Raw genomic sequence first — 26,770 nt, 5'->3', positions numbered from 1 at the left:
CGCATTTTTGTAGCACTTATTCAAATTCAAACCTGATGGAGAAAAAAAATGTGTACAAATCTGCACACTAGGTGGCGATGTGCATTTTGCAGTGCGGCATAACAACCAAATACAGAAATGCAGACGTTTAACGTTAAACAATCAAAGGGGGAAAAGCATCTTAGAACTTTATTTTGAAAGTAATCAATAATTTTCCTAAGATTTCCAGACCTGTCAAGATAGTGAGATGATCATAGATCCGACTTTGTAGGAGTTGTGAACTTGCAGAAAACTACGCTAAAGAAGCCACAAAGAGAGAAATTATTCTACCAATCTTATACAAACAGAAGAAAAAAAAATCTGCAGCGAAGGAAGAAATTTAAGAAAATGGCTGGAATAATATTCTTCTGCATAGGTTTTAAGAGCAAAAAGTGAAGATTAAGTTACTTGAATTACTTTGTTTCGATTCTAGTCACATTTTAAGTAGGAACTTTTCTCAGTTCTTGTAAAGTCAGAACGTTTTAGTTGAATGTAGGTTTATCTTTCTGGTTTAAACTCCAACTCAGAAGATGGCGGTAATGCACTTTTAAAGCCGTTTGCCAACTGCCAGTAAAATCTATGAAGAAGAAGGAGAAGCCCGATTGGCTGAGTTACCGGTGACGTCAGTCAGACTTCAGCCCAACGTACGCAGTCAGATCAGAGGCGTCAACATGGCGGCCATAGATGTCATTGTGGAGCGGTTGGTGTCATTATGGAGGATACCGGCGGTCAGACAGTTTTTTCCCTGGTTATTTTTACTCATTTCTTTACTGGGGTCCATTCTGAAGGAACTGGACTTGGTTCCGCAGTCCTACTTCAGCAGCAGCAAGAACTTCGTCAACTTGTAAGTCCAGTCCGTGAGAATGGCGTCATTCAGACGTTTAAAACTGCCCACCTGCTGGTGATGAGGATGTTTAAACTGACAGAATATAACAGTAATTTTTCCTTTCTTGATTTTTCAGTGATGTAGCGTCACAGGGAGGAAATAGGTCATGTAAACATACAAGGTTGTGTTCGGATTAAATAGTTTATTATGATAACAAAGCAATAATTTCAAATAAAACACCTAATTTTATGTTGGGTGTCTGTAAAAGTTGGTTTTGATTTGGTTTCAAATTGTGAAACTCAAGGACCCTAAACGGTATTGAAAAGTTGTGAATTTTCAGCAGTTTCCAGGGTTGGTTATGTGTATTAGATCATTCCGATTTGAACTTTTGCTTAATCTTTTTAATTTTTATCAATACATTATCTGCGCCTTATAGTTATTTTGTCTGTAGCACCAAAACAAAATTTGTCCATGTGAAAATATATGTGGCAATAAATTTATTTTTGATTCTTAATGTTCCAGATTCTACTTAGGCCTCACATAAACTACCTTCAAATTATTTTAAAAAATAATTATTTTAAATTGATTATTTAAAAAAATAATTTAAACAAGTGTGGGTATCTTTAAATGTAAAATAAATGTAATCACTTAAAATCCTCTGCATTTTAAATTTTCTCTTAATATTTACACAAATACACAACTGCATTAACTAGTTTTATCACATTTCTGTCATCCACATTCCTCCGTATAGATTTGTGAATTTATACTAGTCAAATAAGTAAAAAAAAAAAAAAATTCATCCTTGTTTGGAAGATGAGAAATTCATTAACAAATTATTCTCAAGTCGTCTTTGTGACTCTGAAGGTTTGACAAAAAACATAAACGCGTGGAAACTTCAGTGATTTSTTCTGCTTTGCAGGTATTTCGTCAAAGTCTCCTGGGGATGGACGCTGCTGCTGCTCACGCCTTTCCTCCTCTTCTCCAGCCCCGCCAACCAGAGCCGCTCCGCCCTGCTCAAACGCCTGCTGGCGTTAGCCGTAGCAACAGCCGTGTGGTACGTCTGCACTGGGACCTTCCTCTTCATCGAGGATGTGACGGGCTCTTGCTTTGAAAGCCAAACCGCTCCCATTGCTAACAATTTCACCTCGAAAGCTGCCTGCAGGCGGGCCGGCTTCCACTGGCAGGGCCACGACATCTCGGGCCACTCGTTCATCCTCTGCTACTCCTCCCTGCTAATCATGGAGGAAATGTCCGCCATGACGGTGCTGAAGACGGCCGGGCTGCACAAGACGCTGCTCAACCTGCTGTACGTGGATTTGAACCTGATTGTGGCGACGTGGGTGTGGATGTTCGCCTGCACCTCCGTTTACTTTCACGACCCAAAGGATAAGCTGCTGGGAACCGTGTGCGGGTTGCTTGGGTGGTACCTGACGTACGGGTACTGGTACCGGAAGCCTTTCTCACCGGGCCTGCCGTCGCAGCGCCCGCAGAAAGAACAGAAGCAGCTCGCCTGAGGCACACCGCTGATTTTACAAGGTTCATTAAACCGTAGGTTGTTTATATCCGGGTCCAAGCTGGACATGAAACTTGAAGACGTGTCAAGTTTTTCCATCCTGACAGGAAACACAAAATCTTATCAAGGATTTTGGTCCAGTTTCTAGTGAAAATATCTTGGTACACTGGAAATGAGACGAAACTAACATACGAGCAACGTTTCAACAAGAAACTGGAGCTTGTTTTAAGTCGCTATTTCCTTAATATTTATGAAAAAGTTCTCGTTCCATTTGCAGATTATTTCATTTTAACATTTTTCCCATGTTATAACAGAAATAATCTACCAAAAGTGTCGACTCTCAGGGTCAGAGGTTAAGAGTTTGTACTGAATAAAGATGCAGTTAAAGAAGAACGCTTCACTGTGTCAGAAACATCTGCATGTCTTCACCTACTTTGTTTTTAAATTTCATTCACCTCAGTTAGAGGAATCGGTTTAGAAATGATTTGGAAAATGTGCCAAAAATGAAATGAATTAAAAGTATTTGAGAAGACTAAATAAAAAAATAAAAAAAACATTATTTAAATACAGTTTAGCTTAATTTGTAGCACACACTACTGTGTGTATGCATTTATTCAAAAAGTGCCATCATTTGAGGTGGTTTACTATTGATGCTGAATGTTGATAATCCTGCAAACAGGATTTAATTTAGCTGCTTTTTCTAAGTTTAATAACATATAAAATATCATTTTACAGATGTTTGCAACAAAGTACTGGCTTAAAAAGGTAGGAAAGCAACAATTTGTGCCTCTAAATGTCTACAATGATGTTGTCCAACAAAAGTATTTCTTTAAAGTGCATGTTATTTATTTTTACTGCATTTATTTGTGCTTACCTCGTGTATTCAACACGTGTTCAGTTCAGTGGCTAAACGTTTTCTAAACCGCAGCACGGAAAGAATGAAAGCATTTCTAATGAAGCTGCAGCATGTTTTAATTCTGGGAAGCGCAAATTTTCTGCACTTCATGAATAAAAACACTAATGATGTTTTCTGAGAAGAGAAGAAGAAAAAGATGCGGCAGCCATATTGATTTTTTCAGTTTTATATTCAGAATATTTAACTTCCGACAACAAATGGGATGCGTAAGTGTAAATCCAACAAAAGATGCACATTTTTATATCAAATAATCATGCCGTTTTAATTGTATCTAATAATGGTAGTAAAACAACTTCTGGTATTAGTGGTTTTTAAATATTTTTTATTGTTTTATGAAATAATTTCTGGATCCCGGATTTTGTTTTTTCAAATCCTTGGGTGTGGAAATCACCGTGTTAGTCCAAACCTGCTGCCTCCTGTTTAAATACTTTTATGTTTGTGTGTTTGTAAGACGGCTGCCATTATCAGGCGCTTTGTCGTATATAAGTTAGTTAATTTTAACATATTTATCTTTTCAGAGGGAACCAAGTGTTTTAGGGTGCTGGGTATCCATCCGATTCTCATCTTCTTTCTTTAAAATTCATATTTAAGAAAAGAAAACGGGGAACAAAATGTATTTCCTGTAAGCATTTCTGTTTTTAAGCTTCTGTTAGTGTAACTTGCATCACTACCTGTAGTTTCCAGGTGTTAATTTTATTGAAATAAAAAAAATAAAAACCAGTTTCTTTTGATTCCATTTTCCATTATTTATTTGTCGTTGATGGCAACTGAATAAATTAAGGCTTATGAACAAACATGATAAAAAGCACCATAAATAAATGCATATTAACACAAATAGAAACATTAAAAAAAATAAATGAAAATGAAAACGATATATTGAGGTTTAATGGCCACAGCTGGGATTTCTGGTCCGAACAGGTTCAACCCGTCAGGAACCTTTGCTGCAAATAAAATCAGCCAGTGCTGCTGCGGCCTGTGCTTGAAATGAAGACGGTTGGTCAAGTGAACACAATGATTGGCTGGTTATGACTTTTCACAACGTGTCTCCATCCTCAGCATCATCTCCCGTTTTTATAGCCACTCAAAAAAATCTGAGTGTTAAAATATTACATGACAAACGTCAGCAGGCAGTTTTGTTTACAATAGTTTGTACACATTTGCCACTCATTTCTGTCAGTTCTAAAATAAATCAGTTTGTCTAAAACGCTGGGTTACCACAACCTGACTGGATGGACGCAGACGTACTGGTCCACACTCCCAACTTACATTTCTGTGCCTATGTAGTCCATGAAAACGTAAAACAGTTTGGGAGTGGACTCATACAGAAGTCTGGAGAGTTAAAAATATGGAAAAAGTTGCAACTTAAAGTGAAAAGTACAAATATTTGCAAGGCTTGCAAAAAGGGAAACGATCTCCATCTCATTCATAACTTCGGTGTGTTGGCATAGATAAGCAATTTCTACAAGAACAAATCTGGAAACACATTGCATCCGGCAAAAAGGGGGTTGGTACCAAACATACGACAGCGTGTTGGGGACAGCAGGTAGAAGAAAAGGAGAGTAAATTTCTGCCAGAAATCTCAGAGATTTTGAGATTAATCTAAGAAATTGTCTGGAAAAAAGGTGGAGATTTCTGGGCTCCAAAAGTTGAAAACTTGCAAGAAAACCCCCCTGAAATTTTGAGGTTAACTTGAGAAACTTTTTAGAAAAAACAAGGAAATTTCTGAGCTCCAAATGTTGAAAACGTGAGAAAAAAACATCTGAAATTTTGACATTAACCTAAGAAATTTTCTAGAAATAAATAAATTAAATTAAATACAATTCTGAGCCCCAAAAGTAAAACATTTGTGAGAAGAGGAATCTGAAATCCTGAGATTAATTTGAGAAATTTTCTGGAAAGAACATGTTTGAGCTCCAAAAGTTGAAAACTTTTAGTTTAATCTCTGAAATTTTCTGGAAAAACTTGAGATTTTTTTCTTCTAAATTTCTTAGATTAATTAAAAAAATATCAGTTTTTTTTTTTTTTTCTTTGATGGAAATTTACTCCTTTTTTCATTTCCTGGCCCAAATACGGCGTCGTACAAACAGCAGCAATTAAACATAATTTCACTTGCTTGGTATTGCTGAGGACGACCACTTGGACACTGAACAGTGCAGGTGCTTTAAATGTTACAGTTAGCATATTCTACCTCTTGTCAACACAAAGTGACCACCCATCACAGCATTAAACATTAAACAGGACCCATGCAATGAAACACACACACACCCTAAACCTAATTCAACATTTGGTGCCACAGATGCAGAACTTAAATTTCAATAATTGTAAAAGCTAAGTGTAACGTTTAAAACACCCAAAGTTTGTGACAATGATCCGAGGTTTGCTGTGTAGCCTGTGCAGCTGAAAATAAATAAATTTAACAACGTCTGTGTGGTATTTTGTGAGCTAACATCAGAGTAATTACGTTGATATTTTTGGAAACATCACTATTCTGTGGGTTAGAAGAGAGCAGAGTTGTCACTATGAGGCTCAGTAAAGCTACAGTCTGTTAGCGTGAGATAAAAACTGAAAACTGGATCAGAAATCAGAGGAAGTGTTTGACTGCAGGAAATAATGTGACCTGGTTTAACAACTCAAAAACCTTCTGGAAATCACTGAGAATCTGCAGTAAAACAGTTTGCAGGTTTTACACAGTGATTGCAGAAGTAGAGCAGAAAACGTGATTTGAGTAAAACAAAAACATGTAAACATATGTAAACCATTTATTTCCACCTGTGGATTTAACACTCCTAGTTTTTTATACAAATGTGTAAAATATTTATTTTGAGGGTTGAACAAAAAAAAATACAATGTTAACTTTTTTAATCAGGTCCAACATTTAATATTGGTGAAAAATGTGCAGCGGCTAATTTTCTCTTTCCAAAAAATACCCAACAAAAACCATTTTCAGAGTTCACTTTGACTGAAGACAACCGGTAAATTTAGTTATATAATTATATCTAGTTTACATTCCCTTACTTTGCTCTTCATATAGGCAGCAAATTAGTTCAATAAAATTTTTATATTTGCTTGAGTTTGGAAAATAATGTGTATTACTGTATTATTTGGCCTTTATTAATGAGTTTAAAAAAATATTTATAATTGGTGACATGAGAAATCGCTAACACCTCCCATAGCTCATTCTGAATTTGTAGATAAGCAATAAATGTTATCTATAGTGTAAGAATTTGAAAAGTTTTACAAGGAGAATTAGTGAGATTCAGATTGGTTAGTTTATAAGTTTTAGCCAAAGACAAGATAGCTTTTATCCTTTTATGGTTATAATGCTAAGCTAACAATAATCATTTCTGTTCTGTGGTGCTACTTTTAAATTTGCAGCAATTGAGAAATTTACATCAGTATTTTATTGTATTATTATGATCATATCTCTTGTTTAAATTATGTATTTTAGTATTGGTAAGATGTGAAATGATGGTAAAAAACAGCTAATGTTAAGTGAGCTTGTACAATCTTTTTCTGATCTTTATGCTAAGCTAACAATAGCTATCTTCTTTCTGTGGCGAAAACAATTAACAACAAATGGGTTTGGGGCTGTTTTGAAATTTACACCAATTTAAAAAACATTAAAAATAAATACTTTTTGTTCTCTTCCTTACTTGTTTTTCAAGTTTTTTCTTTTTTGAAACTGGTCTAACAGTTAGCATTGCTGACAGAGGAGAAACTGCTGCTAACCTCCCGGTCCAAAGGCTAAATCCTGACAAAGAAACATTTCCTTGGCTGGTTTTAAGTTTTGTAGATAGATATAAATATTTAGTCTTTTTTTCTTAAAAATGCATCACTTCAAGTAGATATTTAGGTTTAGCATCGGAGATGTATGAAAAATACCAAATAAAACAAGCTAGTTGTTCTTTATCTAAGGGTAAAAACACTTCAGAAGAAATAACGCCACAGTTAATTTTGTAAGTTATGAAAATTAATTCAGGTTATTTTATTTCAGGACTTGCAGGGATTTAGTTTGGTCAACTCTGTAGGTTTCTGAAAGTCTGCTTTATTTTTCTAGTTTTCATGCTAAACTAATGCTAACAATTGTAGCATTACGGTGACCAGAGTTTGCAACATATAAATTAAATGGTTTTTAAAAATATGGAATATGGGAAATAATATTTTTGTAGATATCTGGACATCATTCTTATTTTTATTCTGTTCTGATAAAAGAAGTTAAATTATTATACGAAAACGGCTAACTTTACTCTGTCCAAGGATAATATCTATGGGATGCATTAATAACGCACAACTGTGGCAGTCTGAAATATTTTTGAAGGGGTATTGGTGATATTTGTATGATAAGTCTTATATATTTCAGACAGATCAAAAACTTTTACCAGTCTTAATGCAAACTAGCCAAAACAATGTCCTCTTATTTAAAAATCAAACTCCTAACAAAACCTGTATTAAAAAAAAAATCCCTCCGTAGCATTTTATCTGGCAGTTTCCAGCAGAGCAGCACTTTTCAGAACATATTTATTTATATGCAGTGATTTCATCAGCTGGAAACTCAAAGAAATGGAAGAGTTGGTTATGCTCAACGTTTTAACCAGGTCTCTGTTTTCAGTGTGGAAATGGTGCATGCCTCCAAAAAACTAAAACTAAAATAAATAATAAATAAATAAATGAGGTCTTGCATGCACAAAAGCTGCAAGTTTCAGAAATGAACAGTTAACAAAGGCCTTTACTACCAGAAAATGTGCTGTCATTAAATTCATACTATGGAATGTTTTCATATTTCTTTGTGTACCCAGGTAAGTAATAGTGTTCTCTATATATAGATTCATTATATTTTCCTGCAGTCATAAAACATTACAGAAAAGTTGAAGCATCACACAAATACACAGACATTTAACACAACAAGAGGGCATTCACTACATGTATTTCTTTTTTAAATACCAGTAGGCAAAGTAGCCCATCCCACCCAGAGAGCCCATGAGAAACGAGGCCCCGAAGAAAGATGGCGGCTTCTTTTTTACCATTCGGAAGGCGTTGGGTAGGACTGCTGACAGGAGAGTTGTGTGGATGTCGCCCAACACCTTTCGAAAAGCGTAGCGTTTTTGGACACGCACGAAAAAGGACTGGAGGTTGGGCCGGCTGCCGTCCTCCCAGTATTTCCTAGAAAGTCCCAAGAACTTGAGCCTGTGCAACAAGGCTCCAAGGCAGATATCAGCTAGCGTAAATTCAGGTCCACAAAGCCACAACTCGCACTTCTGACCTGTGAGGTAAAACAGCAACAATAGGATCAACAGTTTTAGGTTGTTTTTTTGTTTTATTTTGTGTTGTCACTTGAAAACTACCTTGATACTCTAGTTTTCTTTTCTCAAGTTCGGCCTCCACTTGGTCCAGAACCATGGCTAACTCCCCCAGGATTTTCTTCAAGTAGTTCACATTATCATGGTCCAAGATCTTCGCCTGGAAATCATTAATCAGAGTTAATTAGAATGATTTAGAGTGTTTTTAGAAGTGCTTTAGTCTGTATAAAGCTCTATTTTGTGCACACACACAAAACATACACTAATTTTCCACATTTACTTAACGACGCAGTAAAAATGCCAGTGTTGAATTAACACCCAAAAGTGTCTATATGTGTCCAAGTCAGCTGGTGTTAAATTCAACAATACAGAGTGTTACATTAATATTTACAACGGTGTTAGTGTTAAAATATATTAAACGTAACACCAGTGTAGTGTTGATCACAAAACATAATGTGGTATTAAAAAAGTAAATAATTGAYCCACAAGGTGTCAATATCAATCAAATCCAGTGGAAAATATTTAAAACAATACACAGAAAAGGAAAGTTTAACTTTTCTTAAACCCATTTCAGTTTTATAGACCAATGTTAATTTAACATAAAATGAGTGTCAATCTTTTAACACTTTCAAAAGTGTTGCTTTAACACCAGCTGACTTGGACACAGATAGACACTTTTGGGTGTTAATTCAACACTGGCATTTTTACTGTATGTTTTCGATAGTTTCCATAAAACTGATACATTTCAATATGAGTCTTTTATGAATCGGCATTATTTGTGATTTCTTTTCCAAATGATTATAGGGTTATTTTATTTACTGCAGGACCAAATTTGGTTCAAATCAAATTTGTAGTATTAGTTAGATTATTACAACAGAATCAGTCCAAAACACTGCAAAAACATAAAATTTTACCAAGTATTTTTGTTTAGTTTTATGTGCAAATATTGTAGTACAACCGAAGTAGAACTAATTCCCTCACAGCTTTTTAGTGAGACATAGGAGCTTATTTTAAGTCGGTAATTTCTTAATATTTATTAAGATTATTTCACTTATAACATGTGAAAAATATGTTGTAAATTATTACTTTTTCATCAATATTAAGGAATTATTTACTTAAAACAAACTCCTGTTTGCTGAAACGTTACTTCTAAATTAGTTTGTCTTATTTCAAGTGTAGTAAAATATTTATACAAAAAAAAGAAACTTGGTAAAATTTCATGCTTTTGCAGTGAAACTCAACCGGAACATTTTCAGGGATGTGAATAATTAAATTTACTGCATTTACGCTTCTATTCCTCCCTCCATTCAGGGACTGAATGAATAAAACTACTGGATTTTATTTTATCTGCCTTTGTGTTTTTATATGTGAATGTCTCTTTCTACTGTCTATTTTATGAAATAGTGTAAACTGCTTGTCAATTCTGTGTTTGCTGAAGACGGAGGCTGAAAATGACAGTAAACTGAACTGAAGAAGACTTGGTTTGGTTATAAACTCACCATGAGCTTTTTCTGCTTGGACAAATGCGGTTCTGTCAGCTGAGGTTCTTCATGGTCCAGTTTCATCAGCTCAGTTGCAGCATTAGCCAAGTGTCCTGAAGTTACACACATTAAGTGTTTTTGCATTATTTTACTGAACACAGGAAACAATTTTATCAAACAGTAATATATAATGTCATTTAAGATATTTTAAACATTATAAATAACCAGTGGAGATATTTGTTCTTACCCATTTGGATGAAAATAAGGCCCCCCTTTCAAATATTCAGTTAAAAATCTAATTCTTTATTTTATAAAAATAAAGTAACTAACCCACAAATACACTCCATTTGCTGATAAACTACATAAGTTATTTAGGGTTCCATATTTATGTTTCTGTCTGAAACATAAATTTGGACATTTATGTGATTTTTCTAGTTCCATATTATTTTGCCTAAAACCGTCTCAGTGCTGCCCCCTTTGGTCAAATGGTGCCTAAGCTGTTAAATTCTCCTACATCTTTGTCAAAATCTAGCAAATTTTTTATTGTTTTAAAAAAAAWATATATATATAAAAAGTCACCATGGGGTCTGGAAAGTCGCTAAATATAGCCAAAGAGTTTATAATCAAGCAACAGTATGTGTTTCGTCCTGCCCTGTCCGATCCTCCCCACACTTGGCCACGCCCCTTAGTGTCTCTTAGCTCCGCCCATTTTGGGGGGCGGGGCTTAGTTACAATTTAACATACTTTTATGTCTGAAAAAGAATTGGGTAGCAATTAACATTAATCTTGTTTTACTTATTTAACTCCGTTGTTTTATCATTATCATTTTTAAGCAGCTTTGAGCCACTGTGGCAAAACATGAAACTGCAGCTGCGCAAGTTACTCAACAGGTCGTTGCTAGGTAACCAAAGTTAGGGGAGACTTGAAACTGCTTGTTGCCCAGTAACTTGTTGCTAGGTAACCAAAGAGTGGGCGATCCTGGATCAAAGATCAGTGAATATTCTATATTCTGAATATTTGATCATATATCTATTGCGACATATATTGTTATTGAATTATTGTCCAGCCACAACTAAAACAGCATTAATTCATTAAAAGCTGTTTTGAAAACTCTACAACCCAAACTTTCTCCTGTCCTCCTGTGAGAACCACGGAGTTATGCAGATTCATGCCTGGCGTCACTTACTACGTATTTCTGCGGTGGCGTACTTTGGGATCATAGAGTCAGTGGTGAGCTCTGGATGGAGGATGCAGCCGTGCGTGTAAGCGTCCATGGGCAGGCCGTCCAGCAGGTGGCGGTACTGCTGCACGCGGTCGTAGAGAGGCGAGTCCGGGTCAGGAATCAGCTGAGCCACCGTCTCTGTAGGAGGGAGACACGAACGAAGAGAAGGTAGCATTTCTGACGTTCAATGGATCAAAAGAAAAAAAAAAAAATCGAGATATTTCCAAAACTCCTCAGCAACTGTTTGCAAAATTACCAAAATGTCTCTGCTGGGCAGAGAAAACAATTCTTACAAAATGCAAAAACGAAGCAAAAAAGTACATTTAGGGCTGAAATTTTAATTTAGTAATCAATTAATAGCTAACTGGAGTATAAAGACTGTTAAAAAAGGCACATTTTGTATTTAAGATAAAATATATGGGGCTGCACAGTGGCGCAGTTGGTAGAGCTGTTGCTTTGCAGCAGGAAGGTTCTGGGTTCAATTCCCAGCCCTGGTCCCTCTGCATGGAGTTTGCATGTTCTCCCTGTGCATGTTGGGTTTTCTCCAGGTACTCCGGTTTCCCTCCACAGTCCAAAAACATGACTGTCAGGTTAATTGGTCTGTCTAAATTGCCCCTAGGAGTGAGTGAGTGTGTGCATGGTTGTGTGTCCCGTGTGTCTCTGTGTTGCCCTGCGACAGACTGGTGACCTGTCCAGGGTGACCCCGCCTCTCGCCCGGCACGCTAGCTGGAGATGGGCACCAGCAACCCTCCTGACCCCACTGAGGGACAAGGGTGTAAAGAAAATGGATGGATGGATAAAATATATGTATTTGTTTTTAAATGTTCCACCCAGAACTCCTCCAGTTGTGGTTTTAGCTTCACTCAGTTTAAATTCTGTAAAAAAAAACAAACAAGCAAACAAAAAAAACAACTCATATTAAAGCTGCATTATGCAACTTTTGACATCCATCCATTTTCTTTAACCCTTGTCCCTCAGTGGGGTCGGGAGGGTTGCTGGTGCCCATCTCCAGCTAATGTTCCAGGGTCACCCTGGACAGGTCGCCAGTGTGTCGCAGGGCAACACAGAGACACACAACCTTGCACACACACACTCACACCTAGGGGCAATTTGGAGAGGCCAATTAACCTGACAGTCATGTTTTTGGACTGTGGGAGGAAACCAGAGTACCTGGAGAAAACCCACACATGCACAGGGAGAACATGCAAGCTCTATGCAGAAAGACCGGGGCCGGGAATCGAACCCAGAACCTTCATGCTGCAAGGCAACAGCTCTACCAACTGCACCACTGTGCAGCCCAACTTTTGACATATATATACATATATATTTATATTTATATATTTTCTAATATATTTATTGAAACTGTCACTAAATCCTCACATTATGTTATGAAACGGATAATATGTGAAAAAACTGAGCTCCTCTGTCTTATCCCAGTGCTAACTGGGATAAGTTCCAGTTAGCACTGGGAGGCTAAGACCCACCTCACAGTTAGGAGGCGGGTTTTAGCGCTGTCAATCATCCTCAGTGTAGTGGTGCTCATTTACACCTCCCCTTTGCTTTCTGCGGTGCAGCTAGCATAGCCTGCCATAAATGCTAAGGCTAGTTAGCATAGCCACAGATTACGGCTAACAAACAGTTTTTCTGTAAAGGTAAGTTGTTTCTCCGCCATTAGCATTAGCATTGACCAGCCTCCTGGCTCTGATTGGTTGTTTTTGACCGGGTGCGTTTCTTTAACGTTTACTTCATAGTTTTAACAAATGTTTTTTTTAATATTTTTTTTATGAAAGTTACATACTGCAACTTTAAAGTTCGGAGACATATCCTGTAGTTTGATGGAGCAAAACCTGAAATGTTTCACTTTAATCAAATCTTGATGAAAAGTTGGAAAGCTTAAGCCAGAGAACGCCATCAAACCTGTGAGGAGCGACAGTGATCTGCAGCTGAACTGCAGCTCTGACCGTTAATGACTGAACAGCAGCGTTGTTTATCACAGCCAGCCGTTTTCAGGCACAGCATCTCTGACCCAGCAGAAACGATCAGACAGCTGCTTTCAGCCGGTGGACAAGCTCCCTAAAGGGGGAGCAGAGCTGCACTTGGCAACGCACCAGAATGCTGAGTAATCAGTCTGTAGATGTGCAGACCATGCAGAGGTCCTGAAGGTCTGCTTCTGCACTGTCATGCAAATGTTACAACAACAGAACTAAGAACTTCCCAACTGTGTTATACATAAGATAGAAGAGGCTAAACTTTAGTTTTTGTTCTTTACCATTTGGCTGAAATGTTTTTGCAGCCTCAGCAGCTGCGTTTCCATTGACAGTTTAATGTAGGAATCTGAAATTAAGAAAAATAAATGTGGTCAATGGAAACACAACAATTTAAAAGAAAATGTAGGTTTTTCATTTATGTTTTTCAGGTTTATCAAAATTAGACTCTGTTCCACTCCTGTGGTAACTGGCAGAGAGTCAAGAATAAAATAGAATATTAATTCCACAGTGGAGAAATTCACTTGTTACAGCAACACGGTAGCAAAATATACCCAATTAAATGCAAAAATATGTGAGAATAATATAAATTGTATATTAATAAAGTACCTACATACAAAGTGAAATAAAACTTAAATAGGAGCCTAAAAATCTGTGAGAATTTCATCACATCTGGTCATAATATTTTGCTTTTTTATATATTTTAGCCTACTTCCTGTTGACAGACATGTGTTGTTTAATTAGTTTATCACCACACAGATATATCTTGGCTTGGAAAGCTTTTTTTTTTTTTTTTGCTTTTTTATAAATGAAATCCCAATTTAAAAACTACTTTTTCTATTTTATCAAGTTATTTTTGTCTTCTTAAGTTTTGTTACACGATTTGAAACTTTTAAAGGTGATTAGATAAAACCTGAAGAAAGATGTAAGAGAGGAAATTCTTCTCACAGCACTGTTTGTGCAGCGTAGTTTAGAGATAAAAGAGATGATATATTTATTTTCTCTGAGGCTGCAGCTCTCATTAGGGATCTGAATGCAGAGAAAAAACACGCCTGCAAGTCATATATCCCAGACTGAATTCTGGGTAAAAGCTTGTCCAGCAGGATGTCTGGTTTTACAGCATTAAGGGTATTTTTTCAACACTTTATAGATTACATAAAGACATCCGTGTCTCTGGTTTTGCTGTGAATGCTGGAGTTGTGCAGAATTGGTTTAAAATGTAGGAGTCTGGAAGGGAAAGAGGTTTCAGTTGCTGCGTTTTGTTTCAGAGGAAGCAGAAAGTCTGGTCATCTGCCGCTTTCGATAGAGACCATCTGTGTTATGTAACGTCTCAGCTGAGAATACTACAGCCAACACTGGAGTTACTGTGCAGTGCCACACACTAACTCCTGTGTGTTTTGTTGCACTGCAACCCAGGCTAAAATATATAAATATATTTTTACTTTTAAAGCTCAGCAATAAACTAGGTATTCAATATTTTAACAAAGCAAAAAGTAGTCTGATTTCTTTAGTCTTATGAAAAGAAAGAGTGAAAAAAGAACAAAATTTTATTGTTTTACATTTTCTGGCTGTTCTGAAAGGGGACATATTGCACAAGCTTCACACTTTGCACTTTTTTATACTTCCATTTGTATTTCTACTGCTTATAAAAAAAAACAACCATTAGCTTGGAAAACCCATCCAGTCGGGGGTTTTTTTTTTTTTGGCAATAAGTTCATGTTTTTCTTCTGTCTGGAAAATTTGCCATTTCAAAAATCTCCGGAATGTAACGTCACAAATCAGCAGGTACGGCCCGTTACCTAGCAACCCCAGCGGAGCTCTGCCGTTGCCTAGCAACCCCAGCGACGCTCCAAAGATACCTAGCAACCCAAGCTGAGCTCCGGCACGTTTGGTTTGCTGGTTTTACCGCTGCGTGCTCTGTACAATGGCTGCTGGAAAAGACAGGTGTTTTGTTGAGTTGCCATTCAGAAACCTCTTGCTTGCATTTGGATCCCCATTAGTCTTCACCATAGCAGAGATTATTATTTGTGATGTCCAAACATTACAAAAATGAAATAATGGTATTCCTCAAAATTCAAATGAACCGCTTCAACATCTTACTAACATTGTGAAAAGACATAACAAAATACCTTACCACGCGAACTATTTCAGTGATATTAAAATCAAATTAAAAGCAAAAATGGTTTGTTTGGTGTGCAGGAGACTCCACTTTTGCTTTTCAAAGATGTATGGTTGTATAATTGTGCAACTGTTTGCAGCCATTTTGAATTAGACAGCATGGCCAATAGCAACTTATTTGGATTTAAAGTGACAAGAGGCCTTAAAACAATATAAGAATGATTTTGTGCAAAGAATATAAGACTTGTCCTGACCTGTTCAAGGCAGCGTAACAGGTCACCTTTAACAAAAACAAGATCTGTCTCCAACACCATTTAGACAAGGCTAATGAATGATAAATGGCTCCCTACCTTCTGTATAAGAATGTTGTTGCTGCTTTTCACCTTCAATGCTCGTTTATTTTAATATCAATATTTACTAACAGCTTCAAGACACAAAAATTAATCTTCTATTTTAGAAACCACTTTCAGATTCCTCTCTGGGAAACATTCCAGTTTTTTTTTTTTATTTAATAATCCGAGATGGTTTTGGTGACATTGGAGCAAAGACGCAGCAGTGACTTCATACTGACACTCCATATAAGGACGACATGCGCCCTTGGGATGCCTTCCAGTTGTCCCTGTTAGTCCAAATGAACAATGTATGGACAGAACCAGCAGCTGCACTGGAACCATGCACAAACTTCCTGCTGTTTTACTGAATCTTTGATTTTCAGCTTCTGGGAATCCTTTGATAAAAAACAACATTACAACAAAAGTGCATTACAACAAATGCATAGTCATTACTGTTTATAATGCAAATTATCAGACGTATAGCTCTTATTAAGAACAAATTGCTTCTCCTGTTGAGTTAATTTGCGTTGCGAAGTTGCGTTCTTGTTCAGAGGTTTTCATGTCATTTCCTTTTGTAGTTCTTGATGCAGCACCCCCACAGGTGAGGAGGGGAACAGGTTGCTCAAAATGTTTGGTTCATTTGACAGAAGTCAGTGTGAAAGACAGCCAAACAAAATGAAAATGCGATACTTGTTTCCATTTCAATCCCTAATCTAACAGAGCAGAGACTTTTAGTGTGAAAACGCCATACATCTTTTTTAACCATCATCATCAAGGTGCTAATAAATCTGAAGGGCGTTTTGCACATTTTGTGAATAGATAATATTTAATGTTTTTCCGTTTTGAAGAGAAGTGATTACTGGGAGGTAAAATTAAAAATCAGATATCAGAGCACCAGAAGAGCTAAATCTATCAACGCTACGGAAATAAAAAAATATCTAAACGACGTAGAGAGCGTGTTTATTTATTTCAAATATTTAAAATGTCTTCTACTTCCAGTGTTAAATATTCATTAAAATGTAAAGTTTATTGATCCTGTATTATTATACTACTTGAAAATGTTCTCAAAACAACAGTATCACAATAACTTCTGTGGCGGGCCTAGTTACAATCCCTGTGCCATACCTCCCACAAAGTTTTTCTCCATGTAGTCTATAATCTGGTTGTAGTCGCTGATGATGGTGTCTCCGTGGAGGAAGACGGGAACCTCCTCCCCCAGGTTCAGTCTCATGAACCAGGGCTCTTTGTGCTCCTGCAGCGGCAAACTCACATCCCTCTCGTCACACACCAGACCCTTCTCATGGATCACCAGACGTACCTGAAATTACACAGACATACATGGTTTAGCTCAAAACCAACAGGATGTCACTGTAGATTAATCACAACGTATGAATTGCTCGTTTGTTTTAGACACTCTGCAATGTGACATGATGCGCCAAAAAGCTGCTCCCCAACGATGAAAACTATTGGTTTTAGCTGTCAAGTTGTCGACATAAAGTGCTAAATCTTAAACCTGATATGTAAAAGAAAAGGAACCCAGTGCTTTGATACTAACTGTCAACATTACACAACCAGATAACAAGGTCAGGAAAAAGTTTTAATTAAGAAAATAACAGCGAGGAAGAGGGAAAAAGGTCAGTTATGCTAGCTTGACTTTGAAAACCTCAAATGTAGACCTGCTGCGGAATTCAGTGTCTTTCAGTTCAGTTAACAAAAATTTTAAAAAGTCCAATTACACACCGACTCTGACAGATCACCAGGTGTTTAAATTAGCTAATCAACCACTGCTGTGTTAGCTTAGCAAACAGCAGCGGTAGCTAATCTATCACAGCAATCATTTATTAATAATCACAACATAAACATCAAAACTGAAAACAAAATACTCTAATGGACTGAATGTTCTGTTTTCATTTGTGCGGGAAATGATTGAGAGTTTTTTGGAGCCCAGTGTACTAGTGGAGCCGTTGTCAGTCAGTTGCTATGGCAACGTGTGCACAGCGAAGCCGACACAGAGAGCAAGAAAAGCTCAGAATACGAGTGGTTTACAATTATTCGTCAGCGTTTTTTCTACGGCAGCGCGGTTACGGATGGTAAGTAAAACTTAATCGTCTTTCTGCCCTCCAGCATTGAGTGGATGCGCAAAATTTCCAGACGTAAACAATAGCATAATTTTATTAATTTTAAAACATTCAGTTTGCAGTACAGGCGATTCAGTGTTATTTAATCTTTGTTCAAATGTTTTTACATTAAATTAATTCACTGATTTGGACAGTAAGAATGAATGCAGTCAGATGTTGCTTGCCTAAAAGAGAGACCTCTATGAGTAGWGCRTTAAATCCAGGATTGACAAGTTCTTCAATGTCAAGTTGCAGTTTTATACCGCTAAGGTGTCCCATAAGGATGCCCACAAATAACACGGTTACTGTTGCAAGAAGAGTTTGTTACGTAATGATGGATTAGTCACTCTCTGCTAATGATGCCAAGATGTTCAGATGCTTGGAAGGCAAAATACGAGCTCATGCTCTGCAGCGAGAGGTAGCACTGTGTCTGGTGAAAAGATACAATGGAAATGTGTCAGACTTTCTTATTCAGTTCAGGTTTTTTTTAAATTAAAACAGACTGGGAACAAGTTAATAATTATTGGGTTTTGAGAAAAACATAATTAAATGAGGAAAAACTCAACAAGATCAAATGTGAGGTGATGAGTTGACAAGGTTTTGGCTTTTAAACTACAGAAAATGTACCTGAAACAGATCTGGGTCTTTTGCAGCTTTTTTTTTCTTTTTTACATTCAACATCTTCCTGTACAAAAGCTCTCAGCCTGAAGACGTTTTGGACCGAGTCCAAGTGACAATTTGTACCTGCTTTTGAGGACGTGAAAGTGTCAGACTCACTTTCAGCCAATGATTAAGAACAGAATTCCTGATTTACTCAAACCAACTATGAAATAAAAGGTTTTAATGTTGTCCTAGTGTGTAGAGTCTTTATGAATGAAACATAAGTCTGAAACTCCCATCACCTCTTTTTTTTTATTTTTGATTTTCATCAAAAATAATAATTCTCAGTAGCATTTATTCCTAAATAAATGAAATATGCAGAGCAAAAAGAAGGAAAAAGCAATTTATCCAKGAGTTGGTAGTTAAACATGGAGGGCAACAGATTAAACTGCTTACATGTTCAGTTAAAACTGTAATATTCTGCTAAAATCAACTTTTTGTCTCATTGCTAATAAAGAACTCATTTTTAACTACATGTATTACTAATATCAAACTAAACACTTCCAGTTATGCATATAATATTTACAACTTTTAGTTTGTTTTAGTTTATAACTGACCTGCCTCAAGGTTTTTCAGAGTTATTGTTGCTTGATCAGGGCTTGTAAAATGTMATTTCTTACAGGAAATAAGAGTATTTTGGTCCAGTTTTCATTGGAAATGTCTTAGTGTGCTTGAAATAAGACAAAACTGATTTTCAAGTAACGTTTTGGCAAGATAGAGGATATTAAGAAATCATTGACTTAATCTCTTATATCTTGCTGAAAATGTACTTCTAAGTTATTTTGTCTTATATTAAGTTTAATAAGATATTTGCACCAGAAACTAGATAAAGACACTTGGTTAGATTTTTATGTTTTGCAGCGTTTCAGGTGAAAAAAACCTTCAAAGCAGATTCATGCATGAGGCCGTTTGGTGCCAGACACATTTCTAATAGGAGACACAGATGGCTGAGACAAATTATGAATTTTAAGAACATCTGTCTTTTTTTTGCAGAAGTCTCCTTATTAGATTTAAAAATCAACTTCTGATTAATTCCTTTATAGCTTCACGTGCTGAAATGAAGTAAGACAGTTATCTTCTGCAGAAATCTTTCTTTTAAAACAAACTTGCTAAGCAAGCGCAGGTAGTTGGCTAAATCTGTAATCTGATGACTTTGCACAGTAATATAAAAACAATAGAAATAGTGAAGCAGCAAAAAGTGCAGAACATATCTTTCCATCTGCAATGACCTTTAACCCCTTCCATTTGTACATCATGACACTAAAAGATAAAACCAGAAGCTAACTCTTACATGACTGACCTGAGGGAAACTGGCATGTGAAACAGCTGAATCTGACAGACTCACTGCTGGAGATGTAAATCTCTGACCATGTGATGGACCGAGTTAAAAACAGGAGGAGTCACAGGATATTAATTAGAAAAGTAGGGTTTTTTATTTTAACCCAAAGATTATAAATTACAAAAAGATAAACTGAGCTCATTGTCAAAGAAACAAAACTAAACTCAGGCAAAAATGTAAACAAACTGGCTACACAAAGAAACATAACTGACCTAACAAAGAAATGACACACAGGGGTTTATATACTGGCTGATCAGACCAATTAAGACACAATAGGGGTAACGAAACAGAATACAATTACAAACACAAAAACAAATAACAGTACAGCTAAGTTTGGTCAAACTAAAGACTCACAAAATGAAAATCAAAAATATTAATGTTTAAATACTAATATTTACTTAAATACAAAACTTATCTGAACAAAGAAACTACAAATTTCCCCTGCCAGCAGGAACTAGTGGTGTAGTCCAATCAGCATTTAAGCCTGCTGAGCCCTGGCCCCCATTTTTTGTCTGGCCACTCCAAGGCAGGTAAGTACCGGCAAAACACAAACAAAAGGTCAGTCTCAAGCAACAAATTAAACTTAAGTTGATATAAATACACATGCTAACTAAATGTATGCGCCAACATAAAGAACAAATGTATCCAAATCAACTAATAAATGTTTTACTGAAACTAAAGTGTTGTGTTTGAATGAAAAAATAAATTGTGCATAAAAGAGTTACCGACTTCAGAGTGTGGCCATGGATTTGGCCATCACGGACCTGCAGGTCCTGATGTTACCGGAGCGCGATCGATCGCTGTGGCTGCATGTAAATGTGCCGCTATCGAGCTAAATCCATCTCTGACGTTTTCATATCTGTTGTGTTCGCAGTAAGATGAATATATGACATTAGAGCGCAGGAAAAGGGATGGAGTGAAGCATCACAAATGCAGAAAACAGCACAGATCCTCATTATTCAGGAGTTTATTCTCATTACTTCAACTTTTTTCTCATACGACTTAATTCTCATAACATTATGATTTTATTCTTAACATGAGTTATTTTCAAAATATTATAACTTTTTTGTCACATTATTTCAACTTTATTCTTGTAAATTATGACTTTTCTGAAAATATTAAGATTTTATTCTCATCTTATTTCAACTTTTTATTACCATAACATCGTGACTTTATTCTTGTTATTCTGATTTTATTCTCAAAATATTGTGATGATTTTGTCACATAATTTCAACTTTATTCTCGTAAAATTATGATTGTTTTTGTAATATTGTGACTTTATCCTCACGGTGTTTAAACTTTATTCTCATAATGCATCAGCTTTTTGCTTGTAATTTTATAACTTCATTTCCTTTTATAGGGGGCTGCACAGTGGTGCAGTTGGTAGAGCTGTTGCCTTGCAGCAAGAAGGTTCTGGGTTTGATTCCTGGCCCCGGTCTTTCTGCATGGAGTTTGCATGTTCTCCCTGTGCATGTTGGGTTTTCTCTGGGTACTCCGGTTTCCTCCCACAGTCCAAAAACATGACTGTCAGGTTAATTGGCCTCTCTAAATTGAGTGTGTGAGTGTGTGTGTGCATGGTTGTTTGTCTTGTGTGTCTCTGTGTTGCCCTGCGACRGACTGGCGACCTGTCCAGGGTGACCCCGCCTCTCGCCCGGAACGTTAGCTGGAGATGGGCACCAGCAACCCTCCCGACCCCACTGAGGGACAAGGGTGAAAGAAGATGGATGGATGGATTTCCTTTTATAAAACTGACTTTATTATAGTATTTCAACTTTATTCTCATATTATTTCAACTTTATTTTCCTAGATTATGACTTTTTTCTGAACATACTATGCGTTTATTCTGATCTTATTTCACCTTTCTTCTCATACGACTTCATTTCTGAAATATCGCGACTTCATTCTCGTATTTTTATGTATTTTTATTTCTTAGCATGGCCCTATGAGATGCCACCATAAAAGAAGCCGCCATATTTTAGTTTTTTAGGGGAACAACAAATCAATTCTGCAGGCTGGTGTGTTTTTATTTTTCACTGAGCCGCAGAAGAAGCCAGTCTGTGTTTACACATGATCTGAGAGCCACTCCAGCTCCAAGATTGAAGCGATAATCATGACAGCAAGCTTTGTGTTTACCCTCCGCTGAGTGGCGAGCGTTTCAATCAGCAGCTCGGACCGGAGCCGATCAGATCAGAGCCTCGGAATCAGCTGTTCGGCTGCAGAGCGGAGAAATACAAACCGTCCCACCGACTCAGGAGCATTCCTGAATGAGTTTGATCCACCGGGACGATGAGTCCCATTAATTCTCATTACACAATTACAGGAAGCAGAAATATATGGCAATAAAAAACTCAGGTTCTTAGGTGAAAATGCAGAGTAAGCATTATGTATTATTTATTAATACTCCACTTATTTAAGCACCCAGAACCTAATGATCCTATTTAGATATGATTTTGTCCACATGCAGACCAGAGATGAGTTTGTTAATTAGGACTGAAAATAACGACTGTCTTAATTAACAATTATTGTAACCATTAATCAAATTTAAAATTCAAAATTTGCTTTTAACTGGAAATAATAACGTAATATATATAATTTATTTATTTATTTTTCTCTATCCCAGTGTTTCTTGTCTGTTTTGTTTTGACTTGTACCACAACAACTGTGTTGTGTTTGTACTTTTTTTTTAAATAAAGAAAAAGTGCTAAATAAAAATATTTAAAAATATTTTATTGATCAAAAAATCAAACAATATTTGCTTAATCTGAAAAATTGGTCCATTTTGCAGATTCGTTTTTATTCACGCATTTTTTATGCAATATTAGAAATACAATCAATTCAATGTTTTTTTAAACAAGAAAAAAAAACATTTCATTGTTTAAAATGCAACAGCAGCATTCATTTAGTGATCATTTGCAGCAAATGAAGCATCTGCAGCTAAAAATATATTCTAATATCTGCTTGAATTAACTCCAAATAATTTGGGATTATCCAGTTAATGAATATAGCAAAAGGTGATTGATAGCAATTTTATGGAACTGGGTGAAATTAAAACTACACCACTTGAGGAGTTTTGGGTAGAACATATTTATAAGCAATTTTTTATAAATCTTAAATGTAAAATGTGTGTATTTTGTAGAGTTTTTGGCTTAATTACGGCTATAAATGTGCTGTTCTTTGAGCAAACGCTTTCTGCCAAAATCATGAAAACAGTTTTCCCAAAAAAGCAATTCAAATCCATCCATTTTCTTGCACCCTTGTCCCTTGGTGGGGTCGGGAGGGTTGCTGGTGCCCATCTCCAGCTGGCGTTCTGGGCGAGAGGCTGGGTCACCCTGGACAGGTCACCATTCTGTCACAGGGCAACACAGAGACACACAACCACGCACACCTAGGGGCAATTTGGAGAGACCAATTAACCTGACAGTCATGTTTTTGGACTGTGGGAGGAAACCGGAGTACCTGGAGAAAACCCACCATGCACAGGAAGAACATGAAAGCTCCATGCAGAAAGACCCCAGGCCGGGAATCGAACCCAGAACCTTCTTGCTGCAAGGCAACAGCTCTACCAACTGCGCCACTGTGCAGCACGCAATTCAAATCAAGAAGCTTATTTTATTTTTATCTAGCAACTATTTAACATCGTAAAAAGCCCAAATCGGTTTGCATTTGTGATTGAATGGATCATTAGATTTATTCATTATCAAAGTACTTGCTGGTTATTTCTAGGCCAGTTGACAGGAGCGATAATCCCACATAAAGTACTAAAGGACTTCTGACATAAACGCATAATCCATGTGTAAAGATCAGGTTCAGATTGAGGCCAGGAAGCCCAAAACGACACACACAATACATCTTAAAGTTCAATTTATTACACAATCTAGAGTCCGGAGGGCCACATAAATAGTTACTGCGGGCCAGATTTGGCCCGTGAGCCTTGAGTTTAACATCACTGTTGAAGAACATGACATCCTCCAGAAGCCAAGCTGATTCTGATTTTTTAAAAATGTGCAAACTGTTGGATTTTTTCCAAAACATCATTAGATGTGTTTCCATGACAAATGTACACAAAACTTTCTGAATATTTCATTGATGTTGACAAAAACACAATTTCACAATTGCGGTGTTTACATTAAATGATTAATGCAATTAAAATCACACGCAAATAAATTAGTTCGCTATAAAAACATCCTCCAACTACTTCCTGTCTTCTTCTTCTTCGTCTTCTTGGTTTGTGCCAGTGGCAACATCCGGTTCTTGATCATGTGACTCATTTGATGCGGAAACCAATTTCACAGGTTTTAGCGCTAAAACTTTTTTTTTTTAATCGAAAAACGAGATTTTGTTTTTGAAGTTGGCGTGTTTCCACACAGTGAATTTACTTTTGAAATGCCAAATTACGTATTTATATAGTAAATGGAAACGCATTTATTGTTCTCATTTTCATAAAAGCAATTCAGCATCCTGTGGACGAACGTTTCCCCTGAAGGTAATGCAGCGGTATTTATACAGTCAATAAATATATATGTTATATATGAGTATATGTGATGCTGTTGAAAAGGCCAGTTTTGGAGGCTTCATGCTGTTGTTGTTATGTGTGCATTATGTGTAGCTGACTGGCTTAAATGCTGGTGGCTCATTCAAGGAAGTTCACTAATAATTTATTATCGGTGGTGATCAAAAGGTGGAGTGTATAAGGCATAAAAACAGCACCATATGGTCTGCTTCAGAGGGAAAAGGCCTTTAGCTCTGCACAACATTTGCATCAACTAAAGCAGAGAAACATTCTGCTATCATCATGCATGACAGATGACACGTTTGTGTCTGCTGCATGTCGAGGAAATGAACATCCCGCTGCGGCGGTACTGTGTTGCACAAACAGGAGGAGGTAAACAAGCCCAGATGCAGACATGCTTCGGTCATATATAGCAAACAAACAGCATGCACAGAGACGTGAAGCCATTTCCATTTTCATTTTCTGCTCCAGGTCTTACCTTCTGTGAGGCGAAAGACTGCGTCCAGTGGTACAACACCAGCCTGTCTTTGTTGAAGGGTTTGGACTCCGCCGTGGGCTCCTCGCACTCCTCTCCGTCCGCCACTTTGCCGTCCTCATCCATGGCTGAGATGGGCCACCAGCTACAGTTGGTGGGGGTAACATGGTTGGAAGACGCCATGACAGAGCGTTTTGTGCGTGTGGAGGAGAGGAGCGGAGCGAGGAGGGGATGGATGCACGCAGAGGGAGGAGAGAAAGAGAGAGAGAGAGAGAGAGAGAAAAGAGAGAGAGAGGTAGAGGTGGGAGGGGAGGGGGAGGGAGGATGTCAGCAGCTCGAGCGCAGCATCACCTGAGCACGCGGCGCCAGCATCAGTCAGCTCCGGCGCTGAAATCCGCCTCACCTCCCGCTTAAAAACCCGCACAGTCTAATCCGTATGCAAACTGCCTCTCAGTAATAGCATGCTGCTGCTGACGATGATGAGGAGGATGATGATGCTGCTGCTGCTGCACGCGGGTAAATCAGAAGGACCGTATTACATCACGCAATGAGGCACGCACAAACATGCGCGGTGGAGACCCGCGAAGGGAGCAGGCAGGGGAAGGTCAAGCGGCTCCTGAAAGGACGTGGAAAATAAACACAGCGAAACCTTTTTATGTTGAATCAGAGGAACCAACAGCAGAAATATCCACACGTTTCATCACAAACTTTTATGTGTTTTTACTGGGATTTTAAATTTAACACGAGCACAGTGACTGTGAGGTGGAAGGGAAATTATACATAGCTTGGAAATCAATCCGTTAGGGGAATAGTACTTATGAGCAACACGTGATAATAAACATCATACAGTCACATTGAATGTAGTTTCACTTGAAAATGAAAGTCAAGACAAGGAAATTGTTTTGGTTTTAACTCAGAAATTAAAGTTCATGACGTTGATTTAACATTGTTTTTTTAATTTCATTAATTGTGCGTTTTAAGTTAATGCTGAAATTTGAACCAAATAATTATTTCACAATATGCAAGAAAAAAAAACTGCTCTCACCTAATTAAAGAGCCACATTTCTCTTATTTTAACTTACAATATCAGTTAAAATGGCTACTTATTTTACTTTGGAGTAATTTAATAACGCATGAACAAAATGTCTGATCTGATAATGAATCATTAAACATCTCAATGAATTCAGCTCAGAAACATTTAGTGTGAACAGGACATYATCCTCAAGCTTTGTTAGCTGAGAATTGCATTAAAATAAATATTTTTCTTAATATAACACAAGAGTCAGATCAATGTAATGAACTTCCATACCAGGATACAAAAACAAAGCATTCTGGGAAATAGTTCCCACTTCTGTCTTTTTCTTCTTTCAGTTTTTTAAGTGTTAACCTAAAAACTCTTCAACTCTTGACAAAATTATTAAAAAGTTACCACAACTTACTGCTGTAAGTTTATCTTTCACAAACTCACATTTAGGTTCAAAATCTAGAACTTGTTAAATTTATTTCACTTAAAGAGAAGAAGACAGAACATAATTTTTTATTATTAACATCATTTTATTCCTCGTTAAAACATTTTTTCTTTAAACTGCAACTACAGTTCATTGTTTTTTTCAGAACATTTTATCTCACCTAAATGCTTTGAATGCTCTGAAATATTTTCACCAGAATCATTGCTGTTCTCTGTCAACATACAGCTGTTAATTAATAAGATCTGACTGATAATTAGCTCTCTAAATGTCTTTGAACATATGTTAAAACAAACCGCTTTTTCAATTTGACTTAGATTATGTTTTAAAATAAATAACACACAATAATACACTTTCTTTATGACTGAAAGCAAGAGTTAAATCACTAACTTGTGAAATATTTTTAAATAAACAAACACTTCGTTCGTTTCAGAAAGTAAAATATCTGATTTATTTCACCAAGTGGTGATCAACATGGCGCCAAAAAATTAGACA

At 36.9% G+C, this 26,770-nt stretch overlaps 2 protein-coding genes across 3 annotated transcripts; one reads left to right on the top strand and one right to left on the bottom strand.

The window, feature by feature from the left end:
• The first annotated feature begins 234 nt into the window (after positions 1–234).
• Positions 235–3,990, top strand: fitm2 (fat storage inducing transmembrane protein 2). Its single transcript, XM_008414605.2, has 2 exons — positions 235–862; positions 1,764–3,990. The coding sequence occupies exons 1-2, from the start codon at positions 690–692 to the stop codon at positions 2,356–2,358; spliced, it is 768 nt and encodes a 255-aa protein (XP_008412827.1). The 5' UTR covers positions 235–689; the 3' UTR covers positions 2,359–3,990.
• A 1,310-nt stretch (positions 3,991–5,300) lies between these two features.
• gdap1l1 (ganglioside induced differentiation associated protein 1-like 1) lies at positions 5,301–25,353 on the bottom strand. 2 transcript variants are annotated; one of them, XM_008414607.2, is made up of 7 exons: positions 25,161–25,352; positions 24,813–24,954; positions 16,834–17,026; positions 11,238–11,411; positions 10,070–10,164; positions 8,616–8,730; positions 5,301–8,533 (listed from the first exon to the last, which is right to left on the bottom strand). In XM_008414607.2, the coding sequence occupies exons 2-7, from the start codon at positions 24,933–24,935 to the stop codon at positions 8,190–8,192; spliced, it is 1,044 nt and encodes a 347-aa protein (XP_008412829.1). In that variant the 5' UTR covers positions 24,936–24,954; positions 25,161–25,352; the 3' UTR covers positions 5,301–8,189. The 2 variants fall into 2 exon arrangements, with proteins under 2 accessions (XP_008412829.1, XP_008412828.1); XM_008414606.2 differs by having other exon boundaries at positions 24,813–25,353.
• Positions 25,354–26,770: the final 1,417 nt, after the last annotated feature.

This window comes from Poecilia reticulata, linkage group LG7, assembly GCF_000633615.1.
Source record: "Poecilia reticulata strain Guanapo linkage group LG7, Guppy_female_1.0+MT, whole genome shotgun sequence".
Classification (NCBI taxonomy): domain Eukaryota; kingdom Metazoa; phylum Chordata; class Actinopteri; order Cyprinodontiformes; family Poeciliidae; genus Poecilia; species Poecilia reticulata.
Note: the sequence above shows the minus strand (reverse complement) of the source record. Positions and strands in the feature narration are given on the sequence as shown.